This window comes from Cuculus canorus, chromosome 3, assembly GCF_017976375.1.
Source record: "Cuculus canorus isolate bCucCan1 chromosome 3, bCucCan1.pri, whole genome shotgun sequence".
Taxonomy (NCBI): domain Eukaryota; kingdom Metazoa; phylum Chordata; class Aves; order Cuculiformes; family Cuculidae; genus Cuculus; species Cuculus canorus.
In genome coordinates, this window is record NC_071403.1 from 100,703,398 (window position 1) to 100,721,456 (window position 18,059).

Here is an 18,059-nt window from a genome sequence, read left to right on the forward strand (position 1 = left end):
AATATGGAGTCACACATATACATATAAACATTTGTAGTTTAAATATATTAAATTATTAAATATATCCTTTGTAGTACCAAAGGTGAGAAATATCTATAGGTGATGGTCGGACCTAGTGTTTCACGTCACAAATTGCTGAGCAGCAAGGGAAAGAAGAAATTTTTTTCAAGGCGAAGTGATACACAGGGAGAGCGTTCTGAAGTTTAAGCTTTCCCATGTGATTCTAGCTAGTGAGCAGTGATAAATTGTTAGGTTTTAATATTGTTACTTTACTATTATTAAAGTTTTTGTTCAAATGCTGTCTTAATTATGATGGAGATATGTTCAGAGAAGATTTTTCAATTAAATATGATTTTTTCTCTTTGTTTTTTTAATCAGAGCTATAGTATATCTGTAGTTACTCTGTAAAATTATTAGTCCACTTTCATATTCTCTCTCAAGTACCTTAGCAGTTCATTTCCTCTTAACTGTAGGAAATAATGTTATTTCTCATAGGTATGCATTTGCTGTGTAGCAGATGCATAGAAACAGTAGTTCACAGAGCCTATATTACTTTCCCTATGTTCATAAAATGAGTGCCTATAAAAATGCAGTATTTTATGTGCGAAATACAGATGGAAATGCTGATTTCTCCATGCTTTGTTTTGTCTTTTAAGTGCTCTCTTCTTCAGAGATGTATTTACTTGCCCAGTGTTGTTACTAACACCATGAAAAGTGTATTCCAAAAGTTTGTTATTCTGTTTTTTGTTTTTTCACCACTTATTCCTGTGCTGCTTTTTACAAGATATGGTCATAAAGTTGGACTGTACAAAATTCTCCTGCTTGCTTCCTTTCAAGCAGCTCAGTTCTTCAATGTCCACTGTTACAGATCATATGTCAAACATTTTACTTGCCACTGAGCTTTTATCACCAAATATACATACACTTGAAATACTGTGTGTAGAAATTTCTTTTTGATCTTCTTGTGAGCGGAAACATACTTGAGAAGGAAAGGCACCTGCTTTCTAAAGTGCATGGTCCCTGCTGCAGATACAGTGCCCGTGTATAATCTCAGAGGCAAATATGCTTTGTTTCTTTTAAACTTATACATTGAAACCGTTGTTGACAAACAATATAATGAACTGCAACTTTATAAATACGTATATTTTTTTTCCTCTAAAAAGTAATGAAGTGAGGAATTTGAGCAATTGAATGTTAATCTAGCATTTAATTACACTTGCAATTTTGCTTTCTTTATGCCTTGCTCCACGAGAGGGCAGTGAAGTCTAAGATAAAATACGTCATCTGCTGCTAACAAATCCGCACTATTCTATTTTTAATAGACCTATGTTCTGCCCCTTGCCCCATAACCTGGAAGCAATGTAACCTTTTTCCTTCTAACTAGTACGTTAGTTTCAGGAGATGGTATTTAACAGAAAGAGCTAAGTAAATGGATTGCCATCTAAGGAAAGAGACTGTCTAAAAGTGCCAAAGACTTGAATTAAAACTTAAACCACTGTTTCTTTTATGCCTGCCTACATTAGGAGTGAATCTACTTGAATAAAATACAGTAAGAAGCAATAATATATGAGGAACTAATGTTGTGCTCTCAGTACAGAGCGCAGGATTGGACTGCTAAAACCCAAGCTCTGAAGGACTTTCCTTCCAGTTCAAATTCTATTTAAGATTTGCAAGATTATTAGATATTTTCATTTGTTCCTGTTTCATTTCTGCTTACTATGTGTACTGCGTTATCATAAGAGAAGAATAATAACCAGGTTAATAATTTTGTTTTAGCATTGAAGTGTCACTGCATATCCAGATAAGTACTTCTCTACTGAAATTATATTTATTTGAAAAAGTTATTGGTAGGTCCATTAAGGTCTGATTTAAGTAGGTAATACAACTGCCAAGGTAGTATTTAATTTGCTGTATTACTTTACATTTCATTGCAGTTTGCAAGATGAATGTACATCGACGCTGTGAAACAAATGTGGCACCAAACTGTGGGGTGGATGCTAGAGGTATAGCTAAAGTTCTTGCAGATCTTGGAGTCACTCCAGATAAGATCACTAATAGTGGGCAGAGGAGGAAAAAGGTAATTTTACTATGCAGTGTCACATAAAAAAATGAGACAAGTATGTCTGTATTGTAACTTTCCTAGTTGGGGTTCAATCCTGCTCACTTGACCTGCATAAGAATTTTTTTTTTAAGTTAGTTCAGAAATAAGACTTTGGCTTTTGATTTATAAGTGCAAATAATCTGTTCTATGTTTTTGTATGGAATTTGTTTTGACTTGTTTCAGTTTTGCAAAACTGGAATCTGTGTAGAATCTGGAATGATTTCCCCTTTTTGATTTTGAAGAAGGAGATTTTACAGAGAGACAGTGTCTGACACAGCAGTTAATAAAAACCCACAAGTGTCTCTTTGGCATAGAATTGATATTGGATAATTGATTGACTGAGACACAGCACACTACTCTATGATATTGTAAATGCTGCTACAAAAGCAATGTGCTGATTCTTGTGAAGAGAAACTGTTTACCAGACGACAGTTCTAGAGTTATTGTCACTGTTACAGGAAGAACTAGGGTGTTCTAGAAATAAAAAGCTTATGTCACTCCATCCAAGGTTGATGGGGTCATTCTGGATTGACAGTATGTACCATGGATCAGAATTTGGCTACACTTTCTTTTTGCATCATTGTGACAACAGACTCATTGCTCTTATTTACCGAAACAGGCAATTTTTACCATAATTTCTTAAGATATTGACATTCACTTCTGTGCATTTTCCTCATTATTGCATGCTTAGATCCCATATACACTGTTTTGAAGTGTTACAGAAGCATAGGAAACTCTGGAATAAATTAATTGGTGTGTGACTCCTGGGAAAAGATGGTGTGATGTTACTGCGTGAGTTAGTTTTCAGTGCTTGCTGGTGCTTTTTGTAGTTAAATGTGCTTACCAGGCAGATTTCTACACAGGTTTGTAGTGGCTGTACTAAACTTTCCCAGTCACTGTGTTATGCTTATTACATTTATTTTGTCTTCAGAACCAATTTTTCTTTAAATTGCCAGTTCTTTCTTTGTTGATATTAAAGTCTCCATTTGATATGATGCAATCTACTGTATGGTTGAGGTCCTACCAGTGAGACTTTCTAGAGGCAGAACATCTTCACTTTCCTTCGTAATTCTACCTGTAAATTAATGTTGTTAAATAGATTTCCTCTTGGCATGGGAGGATCTTATTGCTGAGTATCTCTTTTGGAATTGTTCTTAGCTAATTGCAGGTGCAGAGACTCAACAACCGGTTCCTGGAAGCACATCATCAGAAGAAGATAGGTCAAAGTCAGCACCAACTTCTCCATGTGATCAAGGTCGAACATCTCTTTTTATTTCTGAACTGATATATATATTATCACATATTTTCCTTCTTTAGAAGGGTAAAAAAGCTCTGAGCTCCACCCTTTGTAGAACCAGATCTATGAAGTAGTTACCAACAAAAAATTAAGTACTTAGAGTTAGGAACTGCAAAAACTGCTTAAAAAGCCTGCTTCTCGTTTCATTTATATCTATGGAATTAAGTGTCTTTTAAAGGGAAAATAATAAAACGGTCATGTTAAAATATTAACTTTACTGGATGAGTTGTTGCCTAACCAAATGCCTTTATGCAAGGAGGTTATATATGTTTTGTAAGAGTAAGAACATCTGAAATAGTACCAGAGAACTTGAAAAAGCATTTGTCTGTCTCAGGAAGTTAGTAAGTTTTTGAGATAAAATAGCCTCCTTGTGTTTTGATGCTGAACATCTCTGATAATAGAAACTTCCATCCAGTTAGGCTATGCTAGCGTGTTGTTGTGGTCTCTAGAGGCTTTGTTAAACCATATTTCCTTTCAGAAATTTTTCCTTTCTGATCTGAGTGTTTGGTTTAAAAGTCAAAAGTCTGTGAGGTATCTTATGTACCATCATGTATGTAAACCAGTGACTGAAAAAAATCTTTACACCAGGATGTAAGGAGACTGGTATTTTTGTTACAAATTCATTGGAATTTATTTACAGCTAAGAAATTTCTCAGCCTTACTTTTGCAAAAGAAATTTCCAAAGCTCTATGGTAGTAAGAACTTTAAAATACCAAGTCCAGAACTGGTTTAAATTTGTCAGCCTCTTGATTTCACATACAGTATTTTAATTAAATAATATTTTTTAAATATCTCATTATTTGCTTGAAATAAGAACAAAGAATTTGTCTAAATTCTCTCTTAAATGTCACTTCTGTAGCTGTCAAGTAAAGTCGTTGCTTCCAAAGTCATCAGGCAGAAGTACTGTGCAGGAACTTGAGACTGACCCCAAGGTCTTTTAGTCACCAGGACTCACTGTGTTTAACATTGAGAAATGTTCAGAATTTAGCAGATCTACACAATTGGTGCTTGAAGTGGCGCTAGGAAGTGGTCAAATAATTTATTGGCAGGAATCTGCTAACAGCTGGAGCTGAGTAAGATACTCCATTTGTGTTGATTTCAAGGACTGGGACACCCAACTATCCTTTGAACTTTTGAAGATACAACTCTAAGATACTTAAGCCGGAAGATGAATAAGTGCTGCAGAAAGATAGGGGTATTCAAAAGAAAGTATTTGTCTGTGGTACAGGAACGCCCCAAGTCACTAAAACACTATTTGGCCACTATTCCGACCTATCTTTTGAGCTTTGGATATGTCATTCTCTTAGTTTAATTTGAAAAGGCCACCCTTCCTCTTAAAGCAAAGTTTTGGCTAATTACAGTAAGGTGGAGAAGCAGTTTGCTAAGTATGTATTCTTAACTACAGATTGCTCTACACAGCATTCAGGGATGATGAATGTCCCTTCCCGAAACTGATACAGACTGATAGGGGCTGTTTTTCTGATGGTTGGTTAAAATGAACTCTTTTTTCTCACATTTCAATAGAAATCAAAGAGCTGGAAAACAACATTAGGAAAGCGTTATCATTTGACAATCGGGGCGAGGAACACAGAGCAACAGCTACAACATCAACAGACAACCAGCTTAACAAAGCAGGGGAGAACGGTGAAAATGGGGAGGTCAAACAGGCCCAGACCAAGCGAATAGGCCTCGAAGAGTTCAACTTCATCAAAGTATTAGGGAAAGGCAGCTTTGGCAAGGTGAGTAGTTTTGTTTTGTTTTGCTGGTGTGTAGCCTTTTTTTGACTGTACTGCTTTGAAAGTATTCATAGCAACATTCATGCTTCCATGCCAGGGGTTTCCTTCCATTCTTTGCCTGCTGGGTAAAAGCAGCTTTTACCCCACAGATCAGAAGTATCAGCCTCCTGATCAGCTGGCATTTTCTGTGCTTTAGCTCCCTTCCTTTACTAGGGTCAAGCCTTTTGAAACAAAACGTCAGTGTTTCACTATTTCAGGATACTGGTAATCAAGACATACATACTGTTAGGTATGTGCTGCTCAACAAGACAATTAGTTGTGGTCAAGCAGGAAAAATCAGCCCAGGAGTAATGTTGTGGAGTTCTGAGTTCATTCTCTTTCTAGATAGTGCTCAGTTCAAGTTTACTTATTTGACAGAACAGTTTTTGTGCTTGTTTTTCCCCATTGTGTGTGTTCAGTGCTGGTGGAAGCAGACCTCAAGCATTTCTACTCGAATATGACAACTACCTAAAATACCTATGTATGTGGCAAAGATATAACTCAGCAGATACCTTCCCACTGAAAGGAACTGATGAGGGTGGTAGGAGCATTGCTCTATTTACAGGGCTTATAGATTTTCTTTACAATGTTGTGCACATGGAGTTAAAGAGGAGGACTGAGGTGTGAATCTTTTTTCACAAGTACACTCTTCCTTCCTTGCTATAAAGGAACTGCAGATGCAGAGGGACAAGGCTAAAACAGTTCTTTTGTCTCCCTGTTTTTTAATCCTTTCTCTGAAGATTACCCTGGCTCCAAGCCAGAACTGACCTTAAACAGAGTGTAGGACTTGAACCTCAAACAATAGTAGTAGTTAAAATCAACAACTTTGAAGCAGCCATAACGGTACACGGGTTTGTATACTAAGTTAATTGCACAGAAATCTCAGTACCAGAAGTGGGAGATAAAAGTGGAAGGTAAATTTCTGTTCTATATCATCTTCCTTTATTAGTTTTTGAGATCTCAATAATAGGCCTTCATTAGTTTGTTTGAATGAGGAGAGAAAAATTTTCCATCTTATGCATTGTTGACTAACAGACAAAGTATTTGTCTTCTGTTTCAAGTTTAAAGAATATCAGAGGTACCTATATTGTTCTACAATTACATTACTTTCAATGTTATAAACATACCACTTAATTCAGGCAAGCAGGTAACTTTGTATTTCCAGTGCAGTTAAAATCTTATGCAACCCTGCATTTATGGTATCTGTTGTTCAATTTCTCTTTCTTTTAGGTAATGTTAGCTGAGCTAAAAGGAAAAGATGAAGTATACGCAGTGAAAGTCTTGAAGAAAGATGTCATACTTCAAGATGATGATGTAGACTGTACAATGACAGAGAAGAGAATTCTGGCACTAGCACGGAAACATCCATACTTAACACAGCTTTACTGCTGCTTCCAGACAAAGGTAAGCTACATGATTCTCTTACCAGCTTGTGGCCAAGGAACAATATCCTCTACTTCCAGAATAAGAGACACCAACATAAAAAGTACAGTAATATTTTCAGAATATTTCTGAGAAGTTTTGGGCATTTCAGCTTTTCAGTAGTATTGAACAGGAGTACTGGCTGCTGTTGAATAGCATTAATACTGTTACCTTTTAAGTACCAGGAGGTGGCAGTAAATGAGTTAAAATAATATAAAACAAGCCTGCATGCATAAAATAAAAAAAAAATGACTGATGTGCTGTTTTCTGGGTTTCTTCTGTACGCTAGTAGGGTGTATCACTTGTTGTCTTAATTACAGGTGCTTGTAACATCCAATATTCAGAATAAAAATTCTAAAATTATCTTATAAAAAATGAGATTATGGCAGAACACTCATCTTTTCAGTTTTCTTGTGCTGTGTAGTATACAAAATGTTAAAAAAGTAAAGGAATTGGTATACTGCTTATCAAATAAGTTCCTGTTAGGCTAATGTCACCTATGTACTTGAGGAGCAAGGGGAAAGAAAGGCAGAACGAGCTGATAATAAGTGCCTGTTCCTGTGGCCCGTTCCGTGTTGGTAATTTTTCATACAGAATTTCTCTTCATAGCACTTGTTTTGAATTTGCTGTTTAAATATAAATGAACGTCTGGATGATGTAGCTGACTCATTAGGGTTTCTGAATCCAGTCAGTCACAGGGCTTGAAACCAGTTGTGTTCACAGAATATTCCAGATTTTCATTTTTCAGTCCCTTATTTCTTTTTTTGCCAATCAGCTAAGCTGACAGTTTTTTACCTGATTGTCCAGAAGGCTTTCTAGACAAGACAAAACCCCAAAACAACAAAACCAAAGGCCAAACCAAAACCGCCACACTAGATAGAATAACAATCATATATAATTGAACTTAGAGAAGCATACCTTATTTTTTATGTGCCTGGTAAAATGTTTACTATTTCAACTGTTGCCTGTTGAACTAAATATGCCATTCACTTCAACAGGATGAGTTTTTTTACCTGTAGGGAGTAAGTTTAGATGTTAGTATATACATATGATTTAAATAAAACACTTGAAAATCAATCAACTTCTTTCTGTCTTTTGGGTTCATTTTTTTTTTTTCCTTTTCTTACAAACGAGTATTTCAGTCAATTTGATGGAAAAGTTTGGCAGATTAAACAAATAATTAGATTAGCATATTGAACAAAATTAAGACTTAATAGTGGTATATATGAGTATATTTATGTACACGTGTAAATACTCACATATTCACATATTGTAACCAAAACTATGTGTGGCACAAATGAACAATTGCAATAATTATGTGTGTAGAATTGCAGAAAAGCTGTGACTAAAACATCTTCCAGCAAAGCTGTGAGGAAAGATAAACAGTGCAGTGGAAAAAACGTAGGAAAATGGCTAGTAGGATCAAGATTATAGTGTCTTCAAATATGCAAATAACAAATGTTTAATATATTTATGCAGTTCTTAAAATAGTGGAAATGCATTTATTATGTACTTTGAAGTTGGCACAAAAAAATAGCCCAGGAAGGTGTGTATACAGTTTATGTCTATGGAGGATGTTTCATGCATTCAGACTTTCATTTCATTTGATTGTATGTGTGAACACACTCTTTAGATGTTTTAACATACTATTTTAAAATCTGTAACTAGAAATAAGCTTATTATTTCATATGAAGAAATTGATAAAAGGATTATACTGAGGTGACAGATAAATTCTGTGAACAGAGAGAGGCCTTCAGGACTAAGGCGGACTGCACTCCCTGAAGTATAAATAAGTGTATCACCAGCCTGATGTGAATCATGTGACAGAACATCAGTAAAGATCAGTTTTATATTAAGTGAATTATGGCAAATGGTTCTCCTGCTACTTCTCTTGCTCCTGGATATTTATTTCCTTTTGTATTTCTCTCCTCTTTTGTGCAATACTTTCTGCCTTCCTCTATTTAGAAAATCTTATTGCCATCTTTTTTCTTCCCAGCTTGGCCAGAGAGCAACTGTAGCCTGTGGCTTTGCTGAACTTAGAGGACCTGATAGTTACGCGATTTATAGTTACAAGCCATATGTTAGAGACTCTTTTCAAACAACCAAAACTACAGGTAGTGATACCGAAAGTCCACAGTTGAAAAATGAAGGGGTTTTTTTGAGCATGGCCTGTGAACAATTTGCAAAAACTCTTTATATAGAGAAACAAAAACCCAAAACATATTTAAAAGCAAAAGGAATATATCTGCTAAACTTATAAATTATTTATGAATGACAACAAATGAAAATGTACCAACTGAATTAGTCACTGAATGATTTGTTCAGGTTTGGTGGAAAAACAGGTGGAAAAACTTGCTCGAACAAACATGGTCTGTGGTTAAAATAGCTTTACTGCGACAAAGGCTTTTGTACAATAGAGTTTAAAATGTGTTTAACAGTAGTGTCTAGTTACTTATGCTGCAGTTGTATGCTGTGCCATGGCCACTGTACTTTGCAGAACTGGTCCCTGAAGTGATCGTGCTGGAATTAAATTTTACATTTCAGGTAGAGCATATTTGTCATATACACCCTGACTTAATGGGAATACTGACTCAGTATTCATTGTCAAAGCACTCAAAGGCTGACTTTATGTAATGAGATTACTTGCTTTGTTCCTGTTCCACAAAAATGCAAATATATGAGCTTGACTTTATATATTGAAGTGTGTTCCTTCAGTAATAAGGTGAAGACACTGCAAAAAAGTTGCCTAATATGCTTTTTACCATAAGTATACTTCAGTATTATTTGGTTTTTACATGGAGCAGACTTTTCATTAGTATCATTTACTAGATGATACTGTTATTATCACAAGTAATGAATTATATTTAAAATTCTTTTGGAATTCAGAAATCATGCCAAATAAAGGCTAGTAACAGCATACTTTAACGCTAATGTGGTTTTAGTCCTACGTACCTGAATTTACTTTTAGCAGTCCCATAAAGCATCCTTATTTTAAAGGACTATTCTTGGGACTGATATTTATCATGTCCCTTCTTAATCCATAAACTAAGTTTGCTTTAAGACTGTCAAAAAATGAGCACCCTGCAACAGTTTGAGTTATGAACCCAGCAGCCCAGGTCTACACACTAGAAAGAATGTAAAATCTAAGAGCAGGACCTCAGCTGATGCATGTTTTCACTTGGAAGGAACTCAGATATTTCAGTGTAACATATCTTATAAAACCATGTCACAGTTAGATACTATTTTTCGATACACCTATAATAGCGGCAGCATCTCTGTTCTTGTTTTGCCGGAATATGGTCAATGCATCGATCAATGAATTCAGAGGTTTCATTTTTCTTTTGCTTGTGGTCCGTCAGCAGGATTATAAATGAAGAATACTACATTCTGTATTTGGCACTCCCATACTGAAACTTGCCCAAGGCCTAGCATACAGGGTACAGCATTTTTGTAATAACTGACCTTTACTTATCATCTTTGATTTATTCAGGACTTTATTATGTCTTTCATTGAGAAAATGTCAGGTTTTTTTCAGTTCACATTCTTCTTTTGCTTTTCCTTCTCTCTTCTCTTTCTCTTTTTCTATGTGCTGGTCCTTTGTGTTTTCAGTAGGAAGTATCTTACCTGACAATAATGCTGATGCAGCCCAATGCCCCTCTCCAGTGTCCTCTTCACTCCAATCTCATACCATACTTCAGTGACTGACTATGGAACAGTATCAGCATTAGATTTCATTGGTAGTACTTTAGTCAAATGGCTGGCAAAGGGGCTTTAAGTATTTCTAGAGCTATTTTCTCTGAAATTCTTGTATTTGTGATACTTTATTCACAGTTGGAATTTTAGAACCGTGAAAATTTAAGTCTTTTAATGGAAAGTTGATATTCTACAAAATAAAGGTATAACTTGCTTCACTTCATTCCTCCTACACCCATCAACCTTCTTCATAGTACTTAAAATTTTCTAGACCTCTACCATATGAGATGCATACACGTATATGTGCGCACCCTATAATTTATAATGAATTATCCTAATAAATACTTTAGAAATAACTTTTTTAAGTTAAGACAGTGAAAGCTTTATTATAATAATTCATAATAAGTTTAGAAGACTAGAGAGCTACTGCTTTTAACTTTTACCATTTACTGTTTTATCAAGCCTCATGAAATTAGATAAATTCAGAACAAATGCTTTCCTGCTCGTTTCAAAGTACTGTCTTCGAGAAAATTATTTTGTACCCAGACATACTAGAGAGTGTGGTTAGCACAGAGTAATGTTCCTGTTGAATGATAGAGATGCATAACTTGTAAAGGACTCTCAGTGAGCATTGTAGCTATTTCTGTTAAAGAAAACAATATTTAAAGGATAAGGAAAGTCAGAAAGGTCAGTTACTACAGGTGAATAGTTAGACTTATCCTACTCATAAATTTTTTTTTTCCTTAAAATTGTCTGCACATTAAAAGCAGAGTGTCTGCTCATAGCATAGCTCCTAAGCTGACCTGCAAGGCCATTCACTTCTTTCCCGTGTTCTGGTGTTGTAAGGTAGAGATTACCCACATGACAGTGGCAGAATTGAAGGACATCTAGGAGTAGGCTCTAGTGACCCTCTTACAACTATGTTGATACCCTAATGGTTATGTTCTACGTAGTGGCTTACTACTGATTTATCCTAGATTGTGAGCACTGAGCATCACGTGCTATTCTTTTCAGTGTGTTTGTACTGTATGTCGCACGCTTTGGGTATTGCTAGAAGGCTGGTGTTTAAAAAGCTCGGATGTAGGAGATTTTGTCTATTTTAGCTGTCATGATGTTCTTTTGTGATTTTTGGCAAATCTCAGAACCTCTTTCTGCATCAGCCCCCTCTGTAATAAAACAAGATTAATCAGTCCATGCCTTCTATTTGAATGTTTGCAAGGAGGGTTTGCAAATTCAGTAGTACAATATTTTTACGATGTACAAGGATCAGTATGGAAAAGTGGAACATTGCAAAAGGTTTAAATTGAGTTATATTTTTAAAGTGACTTGGTTTATTTGTGTAAGAAACTGTAAAACAGCAAAAGGGAAGAGTATTATATACTTAAGATGTCTTTAAGTCACCTTTTCTAAGTTAATTTTAGAAAAATCACTGTAGTATGTGACCAAATCTGTCTTTGGTAATCTAAAAGCATGTCTTATTTTTCTTAGTGTATTTGTACAAAAAAAAAAATATCTTCTGTAATAATACCTCGGCGGAGTGTCATTTATGATATACTGTACAAATTAATGTAACTTACTAGCCACTGTTACGTTCATCTGGGACTAATCAGAGCTTATAATCCATTTTATCTGGTATTCTTATACTTTCGTTGCTAAGCAGCTAAAGCCATTATGCAGATATTGTTATATGGATGTAATCTGTTTAGCACAAGTTTGCATTGCCTTTTATTACTGATTAGTGTCAAATTAGATCTTTTTAGGGCCCAATCCTGTTCATTATTATCCCTGCTTCAGTGGATTTATACATACATGAGACCAAAGACTAAATTAGCCCCTGTATTTTTAGCTACTTCAGTGCTAAAATGTACTAATATAATTTAAATATAAAATTATTGAGAAAGATTTCTTGATGGTAGGTGTTAACTATGGCAAAAAGGTAGAATAAAAAGATAGGTTAAGCATGGAACAAAGTTATCTATACTGTTTGTGTTCTGGTATCTTTTTATATACATCTATACATAGTTATATTCAAACTCAATATTTTATTTACCTGTATAATTATGTATGCAATAGTATCTATTTTTAAATTACCAGCTGGTTTCTACAGGCAGTTCATGAGATAAATTAAAATGAACTGATATTGACTCATTTTCCAGAGTATTTCCTGAAGCACTACAAATTAGGGTGGTATTTGTTGATGTTGTATATATCATACAGTCAAGGAGTCATATGAGTGCATGAAATCATGACAGAATAAGTTTTTTCCAGAAATTTCAGTACTAAATATGTTAAATTTAGATTTCCCTTTGACTGATACACAGTATGACTGCATTCGCCGCAATCATTGTGTTGTCTAAAAGTAGACACTGAGATCAAGAGTAGTTGGAACAGTGAAGCTGATAATTAAATACTGTAATCATTGTGTGTCACACACACAAGCCCCTGTGTCCAGCATGATGACCTGGTTTTGGGAAACTTGCTATTATTCTGCTCAGTTATTGCTAGCTGCTCTTGAAGGATTATTAAAGCGTGGTTAGCTCACTGAAGATTCATTGTTCACATTAGTCCTTTTAATGTTAAACTTCAAGTCAGACTATCAGTGTAGCCAGGCTCATCAGGGGCCTGTTGGAGAAGTTACTTCTCCGGCATCAATCAGAACAGTCTAAATGCTTCTCTTTCAGACAGGAAAGACTTTATTTTGTGATGTAGCACCCAAACTGAACAGGACTCTTTCACACTCTCTCAAAGCTAAGGCTTGTTCCTAGCTTGCATGTATAAAAGTGAGCGCTGCAGCTGCAGCTCCGTGGATTGCTTTGCTGTAACCATTTGAGGCCTCTACAACCCCGAGAATAGTCCCGAGTCGGCATCTGTGGCCAGAATTCAGTGCAACTGCCATCAATAGGTGAGGGCAAGCTGAAATTTGTACTGGTTTTGTTTACCTTGGTCCTCATGCCTGCATATTAGGTTAACTATGCCAGTAGTTCACTTTGTTCGAAACATCTTAGTGTAGCCAAGCATAAAATTCACTTCAAGATTTTAATCCTAATGTAATCGTGTGCTGACAGGAGGTTTTTAGGATAACAGGTGGAGCTAAGGTACTGTTTTCATATCTCTTGGACAGAGTAGCTGGAACTACAGATTGCACACTTTTCCTCTTGAGAAAAATGTGTTTCTCCGGTTGAGGCATGTTTGAGGGGAAGAATTTTCAGAATATCTACCAGATGCTTTGCCAGTAACTTTCCTGGCAAGTCAATCTGTCTTGTACACTTTGGCTTTAGCAGACATCAAAGGAGTTGGGAATATTGTCAATCAAACAGGGCAAAGCAGTAATGGGCTTTGAACAGAACTGGAGTAGACCCATCACTTACCGGGTCCATAAAATCCCTGTGTAAGCTTTGCACTGTGGCTATGTTAACATCAGGATGGTTCAGTCCTCATTTGGCACTGTTATCTAACAACTTTTATGGGAATGGAGTACTGTTCCTCACCCAACAGGATTGCTGAACAATTCTACTTTAAATGAAGTAATGCAGGTTAAGATTGGATTATGGCTTTCAATTTAGTTTCATCTTGGGAAAAAGGTAAGGATAAGGGTAAACCACCTTGCGGCAGCAGCCCTTGGAAGAAAAGTGCTTGATTGATTGGTTTGTGGCAGGATCTGTCTTCCTGTAGCCATGTGCTGTGACCCTCCTTTCTGTCCTTGCTCTGCACCTAAGACTCAAGACCAACCTCACACCTGGTGTAGGATCCCCCTTTGGGAGAGAAGAAACCTAGTACATGACCTACATGAATGCACTGGCCCTTTGTCCTAGCACTTTTTGTGCTTTTTCTTGTTTTTTATAGCCATAAAGCACTATTCACAACTCACCTCTAGTGTGTTGAATAAAACATTGAATTTGTAAAAATGAAACCTATCTGTAAAATAAGTGGAAATGTAGTGCTCACATGGGTAGTTATCTGAATTTCTCATTTATGCTTGCTAACTGTTGTAAAAGCTATTTAAAGAAAGTCTGTTTTACCCAAGTGACTGTGGGAAAAGATTTAGTACTGTGTTTGTTAGGTGTTGCTCTTACAAGTAAACAACTCACGCACCCCAAAGGAAGAGTCAGGAAAAAGGAAACCGCATATAAAGTTTGATTCTTCTACAGCTTCTTTTCTATGTGCAGGAAATTATTATCTTTGGAATTCATTTGGGCACTTCAATGCAACATTTTGTTTGCTTGTTTTTGGTAACAACAGTAAGCATAGTAAATGATAATTGTACACCAGAGAATTTCACCATGGGAAAGAAGTGGAATTTACAAAACATTTGGGTTTGCATCTTTAGTAAAATTTTCATTGCTTTTTTTAGCATGTGCACAGAGTAATTCTGGTTTTGGCATAACATGTCCTCTGTACCATACACCATCTGTGAAGTGGGCCAAACTTGAGTAGAATATAACTTAAATTACACTTTATCGTCTTCACAAAACTGCAGCGTTAGATTATTTTTACAGTGGTAATGCGTATGTGAAATGGGAATACTCACTTGTAAGTGAGTACTTCTAGCAGAAACATACACTTTTTATTGATGGAAGCAGGGTTTACTTTTGCGTAATTACTGCGTGTTAAGAGTAGCGAGCCCAGTCTATGGTCTCATGCTTGTGTGTGGCAAAGCATGTGGAGAGATGTTTTGTGTTACCACCTCAGGTGAGTCCAAGGACATTGTGTAAGCTGAGAAGTATTCAGCGCGTTGTTTACCTCCGTTAAAAAAATTGTTGAGGAAAATGATCCATAATGTCAACTTAGCAGTTAGGAGAAGTGTATCTTTAGAGGAGAGCAAGTGATGTGTCACTTGTGGATCTGTGAGTCCACAGTGTTTCTACACCAGGGCTGAAGTCCTGTATAAACAGTATATACAACTGCCACTTGCAGTAAGAAACTGTAAACGTAGATCTATAAAACATGTACGGGTAAACTGTATCTCATCATTAATGCTTTCCGTTCTTTTCCAGTAAACTGATCTGTCATTAAAAAGTAATTGTTCAGAACTAAGGAAACCTGACTAATAAAGACTCCTTCCAAGCCCTGGCTGTGCTTATTAATACGGTAGTTTATAGGAATGCAAAGAGTGTTTAGCAATTGAGAGATCACGACAGTGAAGATTAGGGTTTGGACTCTGCTATTTAATCTTGCAGCAAATGGCTATGAACAACTGTGAAACACTTACTGTTCTCTGCTTTCCATGTCTAAAAATGTGCATAGTCACCTTTAAATGAGACTGAAAACAGGAAAAGGGTTGTGAGGTTTAGTTAATGTTCCTTTTCGTAGTAAGTAGATTCAGATTATTACTGAAGCATGAATTATTTATATTGTGTCTCAGAATATATTCTGCTAGCACGCAGAATATAGTATAAAACACTAATATAAAACAGAGTTTTAAATAATATCCCAAAGGGGAGTCCTGTACTTAATTTGCTCTGTCTTTCTCTTCCTTCACAGTGTAGTATAACTATTTTACTTTTCCTGCATTGGGTGTACTAATTCATTTTTTCCTGCATCACACCATATATATAATAACTGTAAGCCTCTTTCTCATGCACAGTAACTGTGAGTAAGGTTAGCTTTGTTGCAATCAGATCCTCTAAGGATTAATGAGGTTTTATCGGAATGGTGTGACTCTTAAAAATAATAATCATCCAATGACACTACTTTAAAGAGTTTAAATAATAACAGTAGGTGTGCTGGAAAAGATGTTTCATCTTTTAAAGATAGTATGAGTTCGTGAAAGGCACTCTGAAGATTAACTTACAAAGTTCATTACTTTAATTGTGTATGTGATAATACCAGCTAGTACTAAGTCTACATTTTTTCATAGACTAATTTTTAAGTTGTGACCTAGAGAACCCAGCCCATTTTATTCTTCATTCGTCCAAGAAAGGCCCAGTTATTATTCTTCCTTTCAGAGTATGTATACCTTGCTAAGCACACAAGAAATAAGATTGTTCTTTTAGGTACCGAACTTTGCAATCAGCCAATAAAGGGACAAAAGGGATCCATTTCATAAGTTTCTATAAATAAGTTTTTCCAAGAAGCTTCCCAGAATCTCACAGGATAAGTAAATTCAAATACTCTTAACTGGTAAGTGGTTTCTTGAAAAGTCAATACCGATACTTTCTCTTTTCTATCTTCAGAAATCCAGTATTAAAATAATCAATGCAAAATTCTGCCCCCTAAAACTGCTTCCACAATTGTAGAAAAAACTGTGCACTGAAGATAAAACACACTATTTTCTTCTGAACTGCTTTAGTAATTACAGAGTTTGGATGGCTTAAATGATGGCATAATTTTGGGCAATGTTTCCTGTTGTCTGACTAATTTATACATGTGAATTGCCAGGGTTTTCAGCTGTGTGAAGCGTGTGCTTTGTTACAAATTAGTCATGTCCTGGAAACAGGAAAGTATGGAAAATAAAGTAGATACAATTAATGCTTTTAAAGGTCACTGTTTGCATTTATAGAACTACAGAAATCCAGGTGCTGAGGAGAGGTATAAATAATGACTCTTAATAGGTATTGAAGAAAGCCTGGCTCAGGTAGCTCATGTTTATCATATAGAACAAAAAAATCAGTGTGTGTTGCTTACATAGATAAATGGATATTTATAATAAAGAGCTTCATTTTCAGGAAGGGTTACGAAAACCTGTTGATCAGAAAATGTTATATGTAGACTAAGGATTTTGCACATATTTATCAGTTTTCATTAGTTCTGTGTGCTCATGTAATTTTTTTCTCTTGAAGCATGATTTTTTAACTGCTTACTAGATTCCTTCCCTTCTCTTTTGGAAAGCTAATTTGTACAAAGGACCAAAGAAAAGGCAATAGCAGGCTCTGATCTCATGGGGCACTGCATAAGACGTACTAATGTAAGAACAGCCAGCGGCTTGTTTGACCCAGTCTGCTCTGTCTCTAGCAGTGCAAAAGCAGATGTACCTACAGAAATAATGTAGGTACAGGGTAAAGCGTTTCATGACATTTTTCCAGAATACTGTCCCAGTATCAGGAGAGCAATGGCTTGGATGTTTCCTGAGCCAAAGACAGTGATTTTGCACGTAATGGGGTGGAATCTTTGCACATTGTTTGTGGGCCCTGTTAAAAGTGAGAAACTGTTTAGAAATGTAAATGATAGAGAGCATGATGTTTTACTCTCCACCCTGGAGTGGAGAAATCCTCTTAATACCACATCTGCAAACAGATAAACCTGTAGTACAGTATAAATATTGATATCGTTCTTTATAATTATATTTCTGAATGTAGTTTCTATATCATTAAAAATCTCCAAACTTATGTAGCTGCAATGTTTCTCCATTATTGTCTGCAGTAGTGAAATAATATATCTGATCTCCTGGAAATAGCAACTAAGTGTACTGAAGTTTCTCAGATAGAAAAAAAAACACAACAGGATTCCCTACAGGTGTTTTGGTATGCGTTCCATAATGTATTGTTATTCATACATTAGATATAAAATATTACATGCTGTAATACAGGTAACTAGTACATAACAAATTTGATAGAACAGTTAGCAAGTTACATTTTTCCTCACTGGGAGCTAAAGTACTGAAAGAAAGAGATAAGCGTTACAGTATCTTGCGCTTTTCTGTCAGGAACTTAAGCAGTGAACCACAGCTGGCAATGTCATGCCAGAGCCAAAAGGGCATCATGCATAATGCATTAGACTTAATTGAGAAGGATGCCAAAGAGTGATGCCATCCTCTTTCACATTTTCAGTCTGC

The 18,059-nt window shown here is 35.9% G+C and overlaps 1 protein-coding gene across 1 annotated transcript in view; it reads left to right on the forward strand.

The window, feature by feature from the left end:
• Nucleotides 1–18,059, forward strand: part of PRKCE (protein kinase C epsilon) — a 287,221-nt gene that overhangs the window by 182,434 nt on the left and 86,728 nt on the right. The window contains exons 7-10 of the mRNA XM_009558110.2: nt 1,935–2,077; nt 3,260–3,356; nt 4,923–5,137; nt 6,404–6,577. Of these exons, the coding sequence (XP_009556405.1) occupies nt 1,935–2,077; nt 3,260–3,356; nt 4,923–5,137; nt 6,404–6,577 (629 nt within the window). The remainder of the gene's footprint in view (nt 1–1,934; nt 2,078–3,259; nt 3,357–4,922; nt 5,138–6,403; nt 6,578–18,059) is intronic.